The sequence below is a fragment of the Lithobates pipiens genome, unplaced genomic scaffold, assembly GCF_037356315.1.
Source record: "Lithobates pipiens isolate NorthernLeopardFrog02 unplaced genomic scaffold, aLitPip1_a1.2 Scaffold_18, whole genome shotgun sequence".
Classification (NCBI taxonomy): domain Eukaryota; kingdom Metazoa; phylum Chordata; class Amphibia; order Anura; family Ranidae; genus Lithobates; species Lithobates pipiens.
The window spans coordinates 341,047,311-341,068,105 of NW_027507758.1; the positions used below are offsets into that span (position 1 = coordinate 341,047,311).

The following is a 20,795-nucleotide window of genomic DNA, read 5'->3' on the forward strand; positions in this document are numbered from 1 at the left end:
TCGTCATGGAGGAATGGAAGAGGACTCCAGTGGCAACCTGTGAAATTTTGGTGAACTCCATGCCCAAGAGGGTTAAGGCAGTGCTTGAAAATAATGGTGGGCACACAAAGTATTGACACTTTGGGCCCAATTTGGACATTTTCATTTAGGGGTGTACTCACCTTTGTTTAGACAGTTTAGACATTAATGGCTGTGTGTTGAGTTAATTTGAGGAGACAAAAACAAATTTACACTGTTATACAAAATGTGAGGAATGTACACTTTTGTGAGATACTGTATATATATATATATATATATATATATATATATATATATATATATATATATATATATATACACACATACACACACACACACACACAAGGTATATTGTTGCAAACACATTTCAATTTGTGCATTAACAACTGTCTAATGTCAATGGCCAATTATCTAAACCTTTTTTAAAGCTTTGCATGAAAACCCTTCATGCAAAGACATGTCGAGAAAATTGTATTAGAACACATTTTCAACATATTTAAAATATATCTAAAGCCAAAACCTTTTCATTTTGGATAAACAACGGAATTAATAATTGCCATCTGGGTGTTACTGCGGTGAGTGAGTGAGTGAGTGAGTGAGGACAATGTCCTCCTAGACAGTTGTCGGTGTACCCATTAAAAGATGTTCCCTTTATTCCTGTTCCAGTGACAACTAAACATTTGGATTTTCACTTTAATTTGATGAAAAATGGTTACCAGGACAAATAGATAAAGCAAAATCTCCTTGACAGGAATACATACAGCAATAAAACCTTGACAGGGGATTCTTTCACCACTCTATGCAAAACCGTTGTTTGGATTTCATATATACGTTAATGCTTTGTTCTAACTAAAGTAAATTGACTGTACAATGGGTATTTGGATAGTTGCAAACCCTGATTTACAAATAGAATTAAATTGAGTAAGGTTGGAATAGTTAACTATACCAACCAATTAAATTTGTCCCGATTAGTTGCCACACTTCTCTATTCTTTTTCTGAAAAAAGACAAAAGTGACAAACAGACGCAAATGTCTGTATTAACTTTGTAATATTCGTTCTGGGTTCCGATGTAATTATGGATTGATCTCTTCCTATTTGATAAATTAATGCTGAATTTAAAACATTAAGCTGACATTTAACACAGTAGTTTCCAATTTGTGTGGTTTTATATCAGAAATTCCACAATATACAATGTAAAATCATGAACAAGATCCAGTGCGCAAATGAAAAGATATCCCCTCTTTATTTCCACTTTGAGGAAAAATATCCAATATATTCTTTATATATGATTCATAGAATTGCCCAGTTATGTGCACAAAATTTTATTAAATAAATTAAATTAAAACTAGTAAATTCCAAGCTCTCAAGCATTTCATTTAAGGCAAATACAGTTTACCAAGTTATGTGTGAATAAATTACCAATTAAATCGACTAAGGGTACCTGCTGAGTCTAATGAAGGAAAGAAGCAAAGTAACAAACTTTTTTTTTTTTTAAATAAAAACTATTTTTGTATTTTATAATCTCCTACCAAAATGCATAACTATAATATATGGCAATGTACAATGAAATAAAGGCACGTGAAACATTTTCTTAAAATAAAAGTAAAGAAAAAAAATATGTATAGATGTACACATTATACAATACTTTTCAATGTACAGAGTTGTTATTTGGCTAAAAAGATGCAGACATTCAAAATAGGTTATTTCTAGTATGAGCTGAGATGTTGAGATACCCTAGATAATGTCACAAAGGTATTAGTAAACAAGCTTTAATAAGATCAAACTGATGTTGTACTAATTAAATAAAAAATCTAAACGCCATTTGAAATGGCAAACAGTAATTAGCTTTTGTGCTTCAGACATCTTTTGGAACTGATTATCCAATCCTTTGTTCAGGTAAGATAAGAGCAAGAGAACACAAGTCATTTGTAAATCAGGGACATTATTTGAGAATGGAAGGAGTTTTCATCTGAATTATGACTAGGACTGTGTGTAGGTATTTGCAAAAAATGGCTTCAATACATACAAGGCCATCAATGAAAGAAAAAAAAAAAAACACACTGACCACAGTTCTTCTTTCCTCTGAAATGACATCCCTGGTAGCAAATTTATAGACATGGACTCCATATATACAATATACATCATGTAACTAATTTCAAATAACAAGCCTATCATTTAACATCCAAGAATACTTTAAAAAAAATATGGAGGCAGAATTTATTTCATAGTAAACTGGTTTAGTCCTTAATGAAAGAGTTTGTACAGTATTTAATATTAAGACTGCAGTGACCTTTTCCATGTTATATAAATTTTCATAGGAAAAGAATGTTCCTAGGAAAAAAACCTGAAAGTGATGTGCCAATGTTATTTTTGTCACAACACTAATTTACCAAACAAATATACAGAAATCAACATTCATGTTATGTGTGCATTAAAAGAAGTGAGTTAATGTGTACTTGCCATCACAACAGCAGCAGTTTAAGTTCTTTTACGTTCCTTGGTACAATTGCTAGCAGCTGTAACATATATTTCTCTTTGTAAACATGACTATACACTTCAAATTTGGACAAAATCGTGTTCTCTTTATAATCAAGGCGCTTTGGACTCTTTGATTTATAAACAGTGCCATTAAATTATAGGGTCATTTTAAGAATGATGTTCCAATATTTTGTGGCTTTGCTTGGTAGGCAACAAACCTTTTTACCAAGTAACATATAATCACGTTTCTAGGGTTAAATCTCTTAATATTTATATATATTCTTGTTTATTTCGTTCTCTTCACTTGAAACATGCATTAGCATGCAGCTAGAAGAGATGGCCCAGAAATGGCCTGCCTTTCAGTTTCCTTCTGAATCTAGCATTTTTTTTAAGGGCTTTCAGAATAATTCATGCAATGATATCGATGATGACTAAAGGAACCATAAACACAAAAAAAAATAATAATAATAATTTTACATATGTTTGACATGAGGAGGGCTTAGGTTTTTTGCACCATCCCTAGTTTTGCTAATGCTTTGAGATGAAACTGCTATTCCAGTCCTCAAAGAGTCAGATAATAAAGTGGTTTCAACAGTAGGCTCAGAGGCAGCATTGTATGTTTCAGTTTCCAACTCCTCATCTGCAATAAAAAGCTTTGACTCCCGCCATTGTGGATAAAGTTCCTGGCTGCCTCTTGAGACGCTTGAGTCACTGCATGAAAGCTGTGCATTTAGTTCTTCTGTAGATTGAATCAGATTTTGCACAGAAATTGATTTGCCAAAATCCTTATGTGAAAAGGGGACCGAAGACAGTACTCCATTATTTGCATCAAGGCTTTTCCTCCTTACAAAATGTTTAGTTAAACCTGATTGTGCAGACTGTACACTTTCCTTTGAGGCAACAAGGCAGGAGGTGACATCACAAGTATCTTCTTTTGTGGTCATAGGAATTATGTGAATTGGTTCTGGTCTGCTGATATGTTTCAATGGGGGTGGGGCTGGTATTTGTAATGTTGTTGGTGCTGTTGGCTTCGAGGCCTGGCTTATTTGGTTTGATATACTGTTTGTTACCATAGTTACAGGTCCATCACTCACATTTGCTGACACCTGTGTTGCTTGGCTTTGCATTGCTGGACTAAATCCATAGTAAGCAGGTGCACTGAATTCATTTGGTGTAAGTACAAACTGTAACCCCCGAGGGATGTTGGCACTAGCTGATCTTGTTATGAATCCACTATTCTGTGCAGAACTGGACAAATCTTTGCTGTCTATTGGACTTTGATAATCTGAAGTTTGTTCACATTCAAATAGTGGCATCTGAAATGATGCCAGAGTCAGTGCTGAGGCAGATCCTTTCTTTAAGACCTGTTGGTAGATATCAAGTAGGCTGTCCAATTTTGACTCGATTGATTGCACCTGCAGATGGGAGAGTAAACACTTATAACATTCATAAAATATGTAAAGCAAACATTTTGTATTTTTATTCAAAAGGTCTTCATATGCATTTCTAGTAGTTAAACAGGAACAACCTCTATTAAAGTATACAGGCTTCTAATAACTTCAAAATACATATACAGTTTGACATTTGTACATTGTGTATTTTAAACTTGTTGGCTCTGTAATTTTATTGATTATTTTTACATATTTATTTGAGTATTTGGCCACAAGCTGAAGATCTGAAGCAGACATTATTTAGATTAATACAAAATTTGTCATATTTAAAATTTTTGGACAGGGGCTGAAGTAAATCTTGTTGGATATCTTCATTTTACTGTAGTGTCTTGCTTTAAGTCAGATTCAATAACCAATAGCTAAGAGCGGGAGACATGAGAAAGCTGGCCAGTCTTTTACTTTATCCAGGAAGGTTAACCTATTCATCTTAAAGTGGTTGTAGAGACAGAAGGTGTTTTTTATCTTTATCTCTGCATTAAGCTAAAAAGTCTTCTATGTACAGCAAGCCCCCCCCCAGCTCCCCTAATACTTACCTGAGCCCCAGCCATGTTGCACGAGAGACTTGGCTGTCTGGGACTCTCCCTCTTTTTTGACTGAGACAGCAGCAAAGCGCCATTGGCTCCCATGGCTGTCAATCAAAGTCAGTGAGCCAATGAGCAGAAAGAAGGGGCTGGGACACACAGCTGTGGCTCATTTAGGGGTGCACACATAGCAAACTGCTTGCTGTGGGGACACTCAACAGGAAGGAGAGGCCAGGAGGGCCAAAGAGGGACCCGAGAAGAGGAGGATCCAGGCTGCTCTGTGCAAAACACAGAGCAGGTAAGTATACAAAAAAATAGACTTTAGTATCACTTTAGGTCCCCCAGTTTTTTTGGCCATTTGAATAGACATTGGCAGATATTTGCAGGCACCTAAAAGTAACTGCTGCCATTACTATTGCCGTTTTAGAAAATATTTAACCCCTATGGGGCCTATCGGCATGTGAGACTTGGTGCCGAGCGGCAGCATATTTAAGTGAATTTGTGAAAATACAGCTGTGCCAAGAGCGCATGCTCTGTGCGCTCCCGGCACAGTTACTGGCGGCTAACGGAAAGCTCTCAATCGCATGTGACTGCCATGGAAGCCAATCATGCCAGTCACATGATCAAAACTCCGCCTCCCAGCATCCTAAATGCCTTAAAGGACCGGGAGGCATCGGGGGCCAAAAGGTTAATATATAAATGTTCACTGTAGTCTTTAAAGTGGTTGTAAACCTCAGACATTAAAAATATGAACAAAGCAACTCCTTCTATAGTGTATACTAAGTGTAATTTCTGTCTGCTGCTTTATTCCTCTGTTATCAGCATAAATCACTTCTGACAATTTTTCCTGACATCAAGATATTGACAGCCTCGGTTCTGTTTCTGTGTGAAGGGATGTGTGTGTGTCCTCCCTCCAATGAGCTCTCAGACCTCATCTCACTGAGCTCTGTAGAGTGTAACTTCTCCTCCTTTTATCTGAACTCTTAGACCAGCTTATATATTCAGCACTTTGAATGGATGTAGAGAAGAGAAGACTGCAGATAGACAGGTACAACTTATGTAGGAGGATTTTTTTTAATCTCTATGGACAGTCCCTTCACTGCGTATATGTAAGGATTTACAACCACTTTAACCATTAAACTCAAATAATCTAATTCAAGTCATGAAATAATAAGAGTAGAATTATGAGAAATAAATCTGTTAGTTTTTTTTAGTCATTTACATGCACCATTGAATGCATTAAGGTTTTGTGATAGCAGCCAACTATATGAGCTGTTTCCATAGTTGCTTTCTTTTTTGAACATAATATATGTAAAACATAAAAAGTGTATATTAGACAATAAGGTTATATTTTTAAGTTCAGTTTAACTCGCAAGGCAGTACATTTGCATGACAGCTAAGCAACTAGCATTTCAAGTTCTTATCGTTTATACACATTAGTCAGGTCAAAAAAAGTGTTGTTTGCCACATCCCTGGTATGTGATTAGGAAAAAGAGAAATCCCCCTTCATTGGGACTTTTAAGGCAACACACACTTAAGTAATGTAAAAAGATCGAATTTATTGAATGCACATAAAAGCAATCGATCATGGAAATGATCGATGATTAAAAATATCAAAGTTTGTATAACAAATACATATAAGAAAAACAAAAAACACAAAGAAACAAAGAACAACATTTTTCATTAACAGTATGACAACAAAATAATACTCTCCAGTATATAGTAATCCCCGGTACCCGATGCGTTTTGGTTAGACACTTTCATCAGGGGTATAGGATAAGAGTAAGTATAGTCACAATTAGTTTTTACATGCAAAATGTATTCCAAAAAAAGAGAAATAGGTGAAGCAACTGTGCAGGAGGGGGCGTAGATGGGCACCAAACAGGGAACGGTCAGATCATAGAACACAATGGGGGTTATTCACGAAAGGTAAATCCACTTTGCACTGCAACTGCACTTGGAAGTGCAGTCGCTCTAAATCTAAGGGGTAGATCTGAAATGAGTGGAAGCTCTGCTGATTTTATCATCCAATCATGTGCAAGCTAAAATGCTGTTTTTATTTTCCTTACATGTCCCCCTCGGATCTACAGCGACTTTACTTCCAAGTGCACTTGCAGTGCAAAGTGGATTTGCCTTTAGTAAATAACCCCCAATATGTTCCAAAAATAGGTTCTAGAGCCTTGGCAAGACGATGTTCAATATTAAATAGAGATGGTCGATCAGAGCTTTAAATAAAGCTCCTAGTCAATCAGTGACACCAGAACGTCCTTAGTTTTGCAAATATACATCTTCCCATAGAAGTGTCTATATGGGTCCCAGAAGTCGACGTCTCCCTGCTCTGCAGTTCCTTAGCAATTTCAGAAATAGATGTCAATAATGGTAGCCCACGCCAATTCAGTACAGTTTTATTTTAATAAGTTATTTTATGGCATGACTAATAAGAATAAAAGAAAAAATAATTTTATTACCTGCTTCTCAACTTTAACCACTCGACCCAACATACTGAGGTCATCCGCGGTCTCAATTTCAGAAATATTTTTTTCCCGGGTTTTTTTATCAGTGGTTATTTGACCTTTTCCAAGAATTTGGTCAACCCTGTAAATGATAAAACAAAACTAAATCATAATGTGTAGCTTATAGTAGCATTACAATCAGAATCATTTTGTTTTCTTTCCCCAAATTTGTTTGCCTTGCTTTCTAATTTTTGCCCCTTCCATTGAACAAATTAACACTTGAAAGTCTAAGAACAGGTAAACAATTACAATAGTTTTTTGTAGTATTATGGAACAATGTTGAAAATAGATAACGGACTCAGACAGAGACTTTGAACACTAATTAGAAGGCTATAGCACTGCTTAGCAGAGTTGTGTTGTTCATGCTGACTAAAGCCCCATACACACAGGCAGAATGTTGGGAGACATTTGCAGGTACAAAAAATACTGGCCGACATTCTGCTTGTGTATATGTCGGTCTGTCTGACAGAAGCCAGCCGCCAATGGCAGAGAGCGCTGATCTGAGTGTGCTGGGGGAGGGGGGACATACCCCTGTCAGAACACAACAGCTCAGTGGGGGAGATTGATGTACTAACCTCGTATGGTTAATACAGTGGTACTGACCAGAGCTGGGTTGCACAAAAAAAAACTAATAGTGTGTACCCAGCTTAAGGCTGGGCATACATTGTGCAATTTTATTTCCTTGAACCACGGTTTGAAGGAAAGAAAATTGCTTATATCCGCCATCAACAATATCAGTGTTGATGGGGGAACCCCTCCCGCTCCACTATTGTATTCTGACAACAGGAGGTTGACCTCCTGTTGCCAGCTATAGCCAGCAGCAGTAATAGCCAGCAGCAGTAATTGTACGGAAAAAAAACCTGACAGACTGGTTGTACTGAGGTCAATCGATAGATCAAATTCAGTACAATCAGCCTGCCCATAGATGGATCGAAAATCATCCAATTTCTGTGGAACCAACCTGGCCACTTTAACTATAGAACATCATTGTTATCTGCGGTAAACTGTGCATTTGTCACCTATTGAAAACAGTTACTAAGACCAATACAGAGACTCTATTATCATAAAAAAAAAATCTGTAGCAGGTATAAAATACAGGCATCTGGAGGCATATTCTTGTAGCAGCTTTCCAAACCTTTCTATTATGGCTGAATTACAGCTCTTCTGAGACTAGGCAATAGTGCCAAAACTTGCCAGACTCTTCTTGATTCCTGTACATTGCTACTGTCCAATATCTTTACTATTATGGTGAGAAAGAATTAGGAATGTGTGAAAAAACTCAGAGCCAGAGCTTACATTTTAGAACACCCTGGTATTTAACTGTAGCAGGAGGGTTTCAAAAGCTGCTGCAAGTATGTTCAGGCATCTAGCATTACCTGCAGCGGGTATCTGCATGAAATGTGTTTGTTATATTTTGAATAGCATAGGGAAAGGGTTTAGAACCTTTGTTAAGTTTCATTTTTTTTTGTTTTCCTTCTAAGATTTTCGATCACATCATGAGGTGTAATTAGAACACCAGGGAAATATCTCTAATGTAGACACAGTAATATTAACACGTTTTAAATAAGTTGAGAAGGGCCATGCAGACCAAAGGCACCTTTCCAATCTGATCACAAAACATTCACTTTCTCTCTGGGATAGCCTTTTGGCATTCTCATCTCACATGTACCATTATTGTAACTTTTAATTAATCCATCATTTTACCCAGTGGGGTTAACCAACCGAAGCATGTTGCGGAGCGTTGAATGTTTCCGTGACCGGGACCCCTTGCGGGGCTACCCTGTTCCAGAATCAAGAGCAGACCGCTAGGGCCTCATGAATGAACCACACGTAACACGTGACCTCAACATCTTAAGTACCCCTCCCCAGACTCCTCAGAGGGGCCGGCACACCCCTCCGAGGAAGCTGATACCCAAAATGTCCAACCAGGCCTGGTTCTGGCCTGTCATGTGCACCTCACTGTACACATGACCAGGCAGAACTCTAACACAGCCCAGCCAAACTGGTGTCAAAGTTAACCTACATAATTAACCCTCAGAACCCCATTACCATTCTGAGGCAAAAACTAAATTTACAATCGAATGACACTTTGTCCAAAATTTCATCCACTACACATATATTCCGGTTTTCTCTCTGACCCAATTCAAAGTGCTCTTGCAGCTAATTAGGGCTGTGAAGCAGACTATAGGGAAGGTTTGGAAGTATGCCGCTCTTTATGAAGTAGAGACCAAAAGTAGGGCTACCCAGGCCATGGTCCATGCAGAAATTAAAGCAGCTTTCTTAGAAAGGGTACTGAAATATGATGAATTTTGACAACCTTGGGTAGGCCACTACCTCTCCCTATATTTTGAAGCCTCTTTGTTGTTCCCATGATCATGACTCTCATCTTGGGCTTAATTCCTTTGCTTCCACCTTCCAGTTTCAGGTGAGTAAGAGCAGATGTAACATTTACTTCCCAAAATACATCTGTCCTTAGCTCAAGCATGAAGTAAGAGGGTATGCTTAACTGAGAAAATCCCTCCTCCCCTCCTGAAGACTCCTTGGATGTATGATATATTTTGCCTAAGGCCTGGAAACCAGGAAGTAACTGAAAAAATATGAAAAAAAAGTTTAACACAAGTAAATATGATATACAGCTGTGCTCATAAGTTTACATACCCTGGCAGAATTTATGATTTCTTGGCCATTTTCCAGAGAATATGAATGATAACACAAATAAGTTTCTCTCACTCATGGTTAGTGTTTGGCTAAAGACAGTTATTATCAATCAACGGTGTTTACTCTTTTTAAATCATAATGACAACAGAAACTAACCAAATGACCCTGATCAAAAGTTTACATACCCTGGTGATTTTGGCCTGATAATATGCACACAAGTTGACACAAAGGGGTTTGAATGGCTATTAAGAGTAACCATCCTCACCTGTGATCTGTTTGCTTGTAATTAGTGTATATGTGTGTGTATAAAAGGTCAATGAGTTTCTGGTCTCCTGAAAGACCCTTGCATCTTTCATCCATTGCTGCACAGACAATTCTGGATTCTAAATCATGTGGAAAGGAAAATAATTGTCAAAGGATCTGCGGGAAAAGGTAGTTGAATTGTATATAACAGGAAAGGCATATAAAAAGATATCGAAGGAATTGTAATTTTTGGTCCATCAGAACAGCATACAGACGACCGTTCTTTTACGATAGGAATTGGTTCCCGTTGGAAATTTTAGAACATGTTCTATTTCTAGGTTCATCAGAATTTTCAACAAAAAAAGTCAGATGAGCCATAAAGACGATCAGAATATATGATGAAAAGCTTCCATCTGACTTTTTCTGTTGGACATTCCGCTCGTGTGTACTCAGCATTTGAAGAAAGATGGGCTGCATGGTTGAGTCGCCAGAAGAAAGCCATTACTATGCAAATGTCACAAAGTGTCCCGCTTATAATACACCAAATAGCACAGAGACGAGCCTCAAACCTTCTGGCACAAAGTCATTTGGAGTGATGATGGATGGAGTGACACCAAAATTTTGCTTTTTGGCCACAACCATAAATGCTACATTTGGAGAGGCGTCAACTAGGCATATGATGAAAGGTACACCATTCCTACTGTAAAACACGGAGGTGGATCGCTGATGTTTTGGGGAGGCCAAGTCGACCTGTCATTGGCTACAGCAGAATAAAGTGAAGGTTCTGGAGCGGCCATCTCAGTCTCCTTGTCAGGTCTGCCAGGAGATTCCAACCATCACTCCAGTTTCCTAACCGGTAGTCTTGTTATCCCAGTTTGAGGTGGAGGAAAAGTTGAGATCCTGCAGCCAGTATTAGGGGACCACAATATAAGGTGCAAACAGCAAATAACCACCAGCAAATAACTCATGGATAGTAGAGTCCAAAGACAGGAACCAGGTGTAAGAATAGGCAATCCTAAACGATCCAAGTCAGCGGACCAAGGCAGAAGTACATGGAGGTCAACCAGAAGGCAGGGTCAGCAACAAAATCAGCGTTAATCTAAGGGGCAATCCAAGAAGCGGAGTCAGGAACAAGCAAAGTCAGCAACCAGAACCACAACAACAAACAGGAACCTATACTAGGGCAAAGACAGGAAGGGGAAGTGATGATTTATAGGTCAGTGAATCATGTGACTGCCTACAGCTGGACACTGGGTGGGTCCAGCACCAAGATCAAGGAGCAAGGCATAACAAGGGCTCTACACAGAGGGAAGTTCCCCAGTGGCTCAGACAGTAGGGAACCATCCACAGAACACCAAGTATCCTGCTTACAATACGCCAAACAGAGACAAGCCTCAAACTTTCTGGCACAAAGTCATTTGGAGTAATGAGACCAAAATGTTGCTTTTTGTCCACAACCATAAACACTACATTTGGAGAGGAATCAACAAGGCCTATGATGAAAGGTACAGAGGTGGATCACTGATGATTTGGGGATGTGTGAGCTGCAAAGGCACAGGAAATTTGGTCAAAATTGTTGGCAAGATGAATGCAGTATGTTATCAAAAAATACTGGAGGAACATTTGCATTCATTAGCCAGCAAGCTGCGCATGGGACGTACTTGGACATTCCAACATGATAATTATCCAAAATACAAGGCCAAGTCGACCTGTCATTGGCTACAGCAGAATAAAGTGGAGGTTCTGGAGTGGCCTTCTCAGTCTCCTGACCTCAATATCATTGAGCCACTCCGGGGAGATCTCAAGTGTGCAGTTCATGCAAGACAGCCCAAGAATTTACAGGAAATAGAGGCTTTTTGCCAAGAGGAATGGGCAGCTTTACCATCTGAGAAGATAAAGAGCCTCATCTACAAATACCACAAAAGACTTCAGGCTGTCATTGATGTTAAAGTGGGCAATATACAGTATTAAGAACTGGGGTATGTAAACTTTTGATCAGGGTAATTTGGCTAGTTTCTGTTGCCTTTAGGATTTAAAAAGAGTAAACACAGTTGATTGATAATAAATGGCTTCAGCCAAATACTAACCATGAGTGAAAGAAATGTTTTTGTTTTATCATTCATTTTCTCTGAAAAATGGCCAAGAAATCATAAATTCTGCCAGGGTATGAAAACTTACGAGCACAACTGTACTTTCCTATCTATTTACCAATGCTAGCAGCATGAGGATTAAAAAGGATTGAGAGAGTGATTTTACACTTTAAAATTACCTCTGTGCCTGTAATAGCACATGTATTGCCTTTTCCAACTAGTGTGTTCACACTTCTCAATATATCCTGTTATGGCTGTGCAGCCCCAGCTGTCATTAGCTGAATTTATTTACCATTTTGTGTCTCTATTGCCGTTTGTATTTATTTTTCCCAAGTTGTACTGTATTTGTATCACATTGACCAGCTTTATTGTGGGTACTCCACACAATCAATAAAATAAATATATTGAAAAAGAAAATATGTCGAGAATGGTTAGAGTCTGTTTTTAAGTTATGGCATTTTAAGTTATTGTACTAACCTTTTCCCAGATGGTGCACAATTTTTTTTTACAGAAAATGTATCCTTATATAAAGTATACCCTTCATGAGTAAAGTTACTGTACTTGCAGACTATTGCAACTCTTTCCTCACTAGCCTACCTTTACACAGGCTATCCCCCTTCAGTCTATTATGAATGCTGATGCTAAACTAATACACCTTACTAACTGATCCATGACGACTACTTCTCTCTTCCAATCCCTTTACTGGTTTCCTCTACCCCATCCTATAAAATTCAAACTATTAACCCCACTATACAAGGCCACCCACAACATCTTCCCCAACTACATCACCAACCTCATTTGCAGATATCACCCAAATCGTCCTCTCCGCTCCTCCCAAGACCTCCTGCTCTCTTGTTCCCTTGTTACCTCCTCCCATGCTCACCTCCAGGATTTCTCCAGAGTCTCTCCCATCCTCTGGAACTCCCTGCCCCAGTATGTCCAATCAGCCCTTACCCTGTTTGCCTTTAGGCAATCCCTGAAAACTCACTTATTCGAGAAAGCCTACCCCACCCCCACTTAAGAACTGTACCTGAGTTACCACCATCAGATCATCCCCCGCAGCTATCACCTTTTGTACCACCTCCTCCTCCCTTTATATTGTAAGAGCCATGAGCGGGGCCCTCTTATTCCTCCTGTATAGAACTGTATTGTAATTGTACTGCCCCCCCCCTTAAATTGTAAAGTTCTGCATAATGCGCTATATAAATCCTGTATAATAATAATAATATGTGACTCAGGGTACTTGGACTGAAGCAAGAGGCAAGAGGCATGTGAGCCAGACAACTAGTGTTTAAAGTTCAGTCATGCTTTATTTATGCAGGGCAAAGCAACAAGTTCACTTCATTGCCCCTATTACAACCAGCATATCCTTAGCTTTCATTTGCTCCCCTGCCTTGATGTTTAGCTCTATTACTAGGAATTATGGACTCTTCCCATATGACATCCTGGTACTTATCCCAGCACTTACATGGCTTAAATAACTTAGGGTGAGTAGCCCAGCACTTATGTAGAGTAATGCCCCATACACACGGTCGGATTTTCCGATGGAAAATGTGCGATCGGATCATGCTGTCGGAAAATCCGACCGTGTGTGGGCTCCATCTGACTTTTTCCGTCGGATTTTCCGACGCACAAAGTTTAAGAGCAGGATCTAAAATTTTCCGACAACAAAATCCGATCGCATAAATTCTGATCACGTGCAGACAATTCCAACGGACAAAGGGCCACGCATGCCCTAAGAGCAGGATCTAAAATTTTCCGACAACAAAATCCGATCGCATAAATTCCGATCATGTGCAGACAATTCCAACGGACAAAGTGCCACGCATGCTCAGAATAAACTAAGAGACGAAAGCTATTGGCTACTGCCCCATTTATAGTCCAGACGTATGTGTTTGATGTCACCTCGTTCAGAACGATCGGAAATTCTGACAACTGTGCGACTGTGTGTATGCAAGACAAGTTTGGGCCAAAATCCATCAGAAAAAATCCGATGGATTTTGTGGTCGGAATGTCCGACCGTGTGTATGGGGCATAAGTCACCAGGCAGCTGACAAAGTTGCAGAGAACTGAAATGGAACGATAAGTATATGCTGTTGGGTAAGAGAGCTTGTGGCTTTGCTTTGTTTACACATAATGGGAACGTCAAAGGGTGGACCTCTCCAATGTCATGGTAGTTATTCACAGTCCATTGAGCAAGGATATTTTACAATTACAAACATTTTGGCATAAAAGTAGTTAAATTATATGTGTTTCAACTCTGTATTTAGCTGTTTGGTTTTGTTGGTAAAAAATATTTATGTTGATTTTATAAAAGTAAACTAACTTTTGGGCATTAATATTCTTAAAAGATTCCCTTTTGCAGAGCTGAATAATAGACTTGAAACTATATTCAAGATTAATCAATATCCTAGAGAGTAATGTGCAAAGAGCAGAAACCCATCACAACTAATCAGGATGACTTTTTTTCAGTGATAGTTGATTGGTTTCTATAAGCTATTGCACAGATCCAATTTCTCTCTGCACTGCTTTATAAGTCTGCATGATTTAAGTCAATATCTATGCCAAATCCTTGTCCAACATGTTGTTGGAAAACTTAATGATGCTATAAAAGGTAAATATAATCTTATTTTTTTTCCCCAGAAACATATAAATGTGATCAGCTTACCCACTTGGGAAGCAGGTGTTGGTTTTAAATAGCTCTATGACAGCAGGTATTTGTGCCAGCGCCATTTTAAAATGTCACCAAAACTTTCAAGTTTTCTAGAGTCCTGGCAAGGTTCGCAATTGATACTCCTAACAGTCAATGGCAGCTTGGGTCCAACAATAAGCCCAGGAGCTGAAATGATCAGCTCCTGGGCTTCCGAATCTACGTATAGTGTGCTCTGTAACACTGTAAACACAATGCTTTGACACAAAAAAAAAAAGAGTAATATAACTTTATGGCAAGTCCTGTCATTGCAGAGCTGTAGATGAAAATTTGGTGGTAGAGAGTTGCACACGAGGGCTTGTTAAGGTCTCTACTGATCTGATCCAGACCCCCCACCCCCCATAAAAAAATGAAAATCTAATAATCCAAAAATAAAGTATTTCCTCCTAAGATTTAACACCTGGTCCCAAGAATGATGTTGGGTGATCTGATTGACACCTGCATTTATTGTGTGAGTAGCAGATGTTCTAGTAAGCAAATGCAAAGTCACTTGGCATTTTAGCAATTGCAAACCTGTGAAGTCGCTATCATTACCAACCCGACTTGATCTTATCCTAATGTTATGCTAACAATTCATGCAAATTGAGTATTTATTCCTGAGTAGAGTCAAAAGGGGAATACATTAAAATGTATTACTTTATATTACCATTTCGCTACATTACAAAAAAAAAGAGTCACATTTATGTGATATCCTTTTATTACTTTTTTTATCTCTTAAAGTTGAAAAAATAAGTATTTTCAGTTTTTCACTGTTGTTTACTAAGTAAAACCTAGGAAGTAAAAGTATATGTAAAATTAGCTACCAAATTAAAGCCTATTTGTTCTGAGAACATCCACCTGCACCTCCAGTCTATGGACTGGTTAACTTCTCTATATTTCTGTGTGGCTGAAAATTGACCTCAGCAGTTGGTATTCAAGGAGGGCAAGTGACTGAAGTGACTGACATGTAATGTAGATAGAAACTAGAGGGGATCTCCCAAAACTATTGTACTTTTTTCGAGTGTTACCGGTACCGGTAGCTTCCCATATCCTGCGACTTCATCAAAGGAGGTTACTAAAATTTATTTGGAGCTCCTCTAGGCCTCGAATCCATAAGCAAATAATGTACGCTCGTCGAGTTAATGGAGGATTCTCAGTCCCCAATCTTCAAGCCTATTATGTTGCGGCGACTATAGCTCCCCTGGCCCACCTTCACGACACTTACCAAATGCCTTTATGGGCCACCATGGATTTTGTCGACTCTCATCCTATTCCCATCTCCTCAATACCATGGTTGCCCCCACAGGACCGCCCGCATGGGTTTGGGCCTTGTATGACCCATTCCCTCCAGGTCTGGGACTCTGTTAAATGCTCGGCAGGATTGCTGTCCCCCCACCTGCCGTTATTGCGTCTTGCTCATTGCCCTTTATTCCCCCCTAGCTGTGACAACCCTAGGCAATTCTCCTGGTGGGTGGATAATGGCTTTATGGATGTCCACTCTCTGCTCACCCCAGTGAGAATGCTTACATTCGAGTCCCTGAGATCTTCCCATGATATTCCCCTTAGATAATATTATAGTTACCTTCAACTCAAACATTTCATTCAACAGCTTCTTAAAACTCTTCCTACTCCGTACGCATTGACCCCCTTTGAACGTGTTTGCAGGACCCGACCTCATTCCTCTGGACTAATATCTCTGATTTACTTCTTCATTACCACTTTTAAGAAACCCCCCGTTAGGAAATACCATCTTCAATGGGAGGCGGACTTGGGTAAGAGGTTGGATGTAGAGGACTGGCAGACCATGACCTTATCCCTTATGAAAAGCTCCAGGAATGTGTCCATCCTCGAGAATGCATACAAAGTTTTTTACCGGTGGTATTATACGCCATCCAGGATAGCTTGCTTTATCCCCTCCTACTCACCCAATTGCTTTCGGGGCTGTGCAAGTGCAGGCGCAATGGCCCATATCTGGTGGACATGCCCTAAGGTCTGCAGATTATGGATTAGGGTTTATATCCTACTGCGTAATATGCTCCACTCTAATTTTAGAAGGGACCCCTTCGAAGCCCTCTTATGTAAACCCATCCCAGAACTTTTTTGCCCGGAGAGACAGTTAGCCCAGCATCTCTTTAGTGCCACTAAGATTACTATTGCAAGAGCGTGGAAAACTCCAATACTTAGCTTTGAAGCTGTTAAAAACCGCATGAATGACATAATGGTTAATGAAAAGCTGACGTCATTTACTTCTGACACCCATGACAAATTTCTCAGAGTGTGGCAACCATGGATAACTTACATTCGGCCTTCTAGGTTTAACCACCAACTTCTTTCAATTTAAGGGCATGTGGGCACGGCCCCTGAGGACCTCTTCCCTTTTCTTTCCCTTCTTCTTTCCCCCCTCTTGCTTTTTATCTTTTTCTCTACTCCCTCTCTGTGGGCACTCTTACCCACAGTCTATACTCTATCTATTCCTTTTTTCTATCTGTCTTTTCTGGTGGCTCCCATTTTGAGGGGTCGACATGTGGTTGACGGTTACACCGACATGAGATATTTCGAAGTCGTGGTGACACATCTTAGGGAGGAAAATTTCATCTTCTTTTTATCTTTCTTCTTTGCTTCTTATGTATATCCACTTAGCGGCAAAGTCCGGCATGTATGTGTCTTTACATCAACATCCCTGATGATACCTGAGCTAGGCTGCATTCCATATGGCCTATTTTGAGGCACAATCGAATCTACGATGTGATTACCTGTTTATACTAGGCCTTTGTTTTGTTTTTTTGTTTTTTTTTGCTACCCTTATTGTCTTGTGGAATATTATCTCACCTGTGTACCCTCCCCCCACTGAGACACCCCTTCCTTTTTTTTTCCTCTTTCTTCTGTTTGATGTTTCTGTCACATGACTGTACTGATATGTTATGTTTGACTTTCAATAAAACATTTGTAAAAGAAACTAGAGGGGGAATCTACAAATCTGTATTTACAGCACAATAACTGAACAATTGCATATTTTAAAACCCAAGTGGAATCTGACAAAATGAACAGTGTAGGAGCCAAGCTACCAGCTGATAACATCTCATCAAGATGGCATGGAAAGTGACATAAGAAGTTACAACATGATAAATGTGTTAATCTTAATCTCCTCCTAAACTATGAGTGTATTCCAATAAAAGATACAGTTCTTGAACAATTCAAACTGAAATACAAGTAAGTGTTTTTTATTTCAACTGCATATGTTAGAAGGCCATGTACTATTTACTGACCGTGTTTGGAGGCTTTTTATTCTGCATAACATATCCAAATGGCCAGCAGAATATTGCTCGATCACATCTTTTACGTCATATGGCCGCAGGGTCTCCTTGAACTTTCGCTTTGCTACATGGAATTTCATAATTCTGTTGGAGTAAAGGAAAAGTTGTGTCAACTCTAGTCTTTTTATAAGTTCAAGGTATGCATTATTTACTTATAGTTTTGGGATTCAAGACCATCCATAGTTTCTTTACCTGTACTGTACATGATGAGTCATGTGAGTTTCCTAAGTTTTCCCTTTGCTACTAATAATAAACTGCATAGTAAGGCTCGGTTCACACAGGGGCAACACGACTTTTGGAGGCAACTTGGATGTGACTTGACGTGATGTGACTTGACGTGACTTGGACACGACTTACAACACTACTTTAAGTCGCCCCAGGCCAGGCGACTTGCCGTGGCCAATCAGAGAATGAGCTCTCAGGGGGGGAACTCTTTTTGAGAGCTGATAATTCTCTGAGAGTCGCCTCTGTATAGACGGAGATCTGACTTGGAGGCGACCTCCATTGAAATCAATGGGTACCAGTCGCCTACAAGTCGGATTGAAGTAGTACAGGAACCTTTTCTGAAGTCGGAGCGACTTCAGTAGTGTGCATTAAGACAGCTCTCATTCACTTACATTGATTTCTACATGTTGTGCGACCTGAGGTGACTTGGGGCGACTTGAAGTCGGATCTGAGTCGCCCCTGTGTGAAGCGGCACTCAAGATAACAAACTCTCTTTTAAAATATTTTTTTAAAGATAAACTTATAAAAGATCATCATGATGTATATAATCTTAGTCTTGTTTCTATGCATAATATGTAATAATACATTGACATTGGCGTACACTTTTTTTCCTCATCATATAAGCAGACTCTGTTCACCACTTTGCAGTGCTACACAGTCATTGAGCTTTTCACCTTCCTTCTTCTTGTTATGCAGGTTTACGTGTCCACCAACTCAAAGAAAACAATCACTCTCTATGTGGCCAGAAAAGACAGAGTAATTCCATTAAGCCACTGAAGGCTCCCTCTTTTGGCTAATTTACAATTACCTGTATGTGATATAATAACAATTAAATTACTAAGCATCAAAGATAAGTTCATTCCATGGCCGAAAAACTTTCTGACAGCTTTCATTCCGACATGTTTTAGTGGTAAATAAAGGCTTTGCTCCCTAATATCCAAGCCCAACTTTACATTTTACACTCCTGATCCCATTCCTTCCATTTTCATTTTGCATCCCAGCCAAATTAAATAAAAACTGAGCCTCACCTGACCGCTCGGATGACAGTTTTAAGAGCTGGAGTTAGATCTTCAACGGATACATCACAATGACATCCTTTCTCATCATGTGCTTCCTCTGTTCCAAGGTTGACATCACCTGAAAAGGTAAAATCAGACTTTAATGTTGAAGGTGCATACAGGAATGTCTAAGCTCCAGCTTATTGCACATTCTTTCAATAAACCACTTACAGGGGCATATTCACAAAGTCATGGGGCATATTCCCATACTCCAAAAATATGCTGGTAGGTTAATTGGCTTCTGTCTAAATTGGCCCTACTATGAGTAGAGTATATATAAATGTGAAAACCTTAGATTGTAAGCTACTTGAAGGCAGGGACTGATGTGAATGTATAATATATATCTAAAACGCGGCATAAATGAACTCTATATAAGTACCTGTAATAAATAAATCAATCAACACAAATACATTTTCTCACCATATTCACTGTGTTTATAAAGCTCATACTAAGCTGTGTATTTATTAAAATCAGAGAGTTATAGAGGGCTGAACCTGCAATTACATTTGCTCTGTGTGATTCCCAGTGAAATTGAGTGCTAGTAGAATATTTTCTCTCTTTTTTTAAACTTGATTTTAATAGAAGTATTGCAAATAAAGAAAAGGACATTCAGATATCATATATTTTATCACATTGTGAAATGTGAAAAAACAATGTGAATAGTGATTTAGCCATGGTCTCCAGATTTGATAGAACTTACCAGGGCAGCCTCTAGCCCTATACATCAGTTTGTACAAAGGTATGCCCTTGTACACACGGTCGGACATTCTGACGGAAAATGTCCGATTGGACCGTGTTGTCGGATGATCCGACTGTGTGTGGGCTCCATCGGACTGTTTCCGTCGGAATATCCGACAGACAAAGTTTTAGAGCTGGGCTATAAAACTTTCCAACAACATGATCCAATCTCCAGTGTGTAGAGAATTCCGATCGGACAAAGTGCCACGCATGCTCAGATCAAATTCCTACACCAAAGCTATTGGCTACTAGCCTGAACGTAGTCCCGTCGTAACGAAATAACGTCATCACGTTCTGAATGAATATTATTCAAGATCCAATAATAAATAATAATAAATCCAAACATGAACTTGCATGGGAATGTCAGTTGGCGGGACTTGGCCCTATAGTCATCATAGTTAGGATCCATTAACAAAGTTAAAACATCACACAGAGGAGTATTTACTGGTTAAGCTGACTTTCAATTTAAAAAACGTTTCACAGGTTCACCCTTTTGAAAGGGCAGGATATTTAGTTTGAAATGGCTATACATTTCTCACCAAATCCACACCAAATCCTCACTGCTCTACTAACAACTCTGTGGATTATAAAATTATAACAAGAGGGGTTCTGCAATGACAGATCAAGTTTAATCATGCATAGAGGGAGACCTATTACCATAAGTGGATTGTTGTTGATAGCTTGTTTTCTAAAAAGATTTTACTCATATTATTCTCCTGTCTACAGTCCTTTGAATCTTAGATATGACAATTATGGAGTACATGTCAACAATTTTTTCTAAATCAAAATAATCAGATA

General features: G+C 39.0%; 1 protein-coding gene across 2 annotated transcripts in view; it reads right to left on the bottom strand.

Annotated features, from left to right (window-relative positions):
* Positions 1-1,239: 1,239 nt before the first annotated feature.
* The window catches only part of KCNQ5 (potassium voltage-gated channel subfamily Q member 5), a 670,041-nt gene continuing 650,485 nt past the window's right edge, over positions 1,240-20,795 (bottom strand). For both annotated transcript variants that reach the window (XM_077487389.1, XM_077487388.1), the window contains 4 exons: positions 19,230-19,338; positions 17,929-18,060; positions 6,938-7,064; positions 1,240-3,912 (listed from right to left, as the gene is read on the bottom strand). In XM_077487389.1, coding sequence (XP_077343515.1) covers positions 2,971-3,912; positions 6,938-7,064; positions 17,929-18,060; positions 19,230-19,338 — 1,310 coding nt within the window. In that variant the 3' untranslated portion in view covers positions 1,240-2,970. The remainder of the gene's footprint in view (positions 3,913-6,937; positions 7,065-17,928; positions 18,061-19,229; positions 19,339-20,795) is intronic.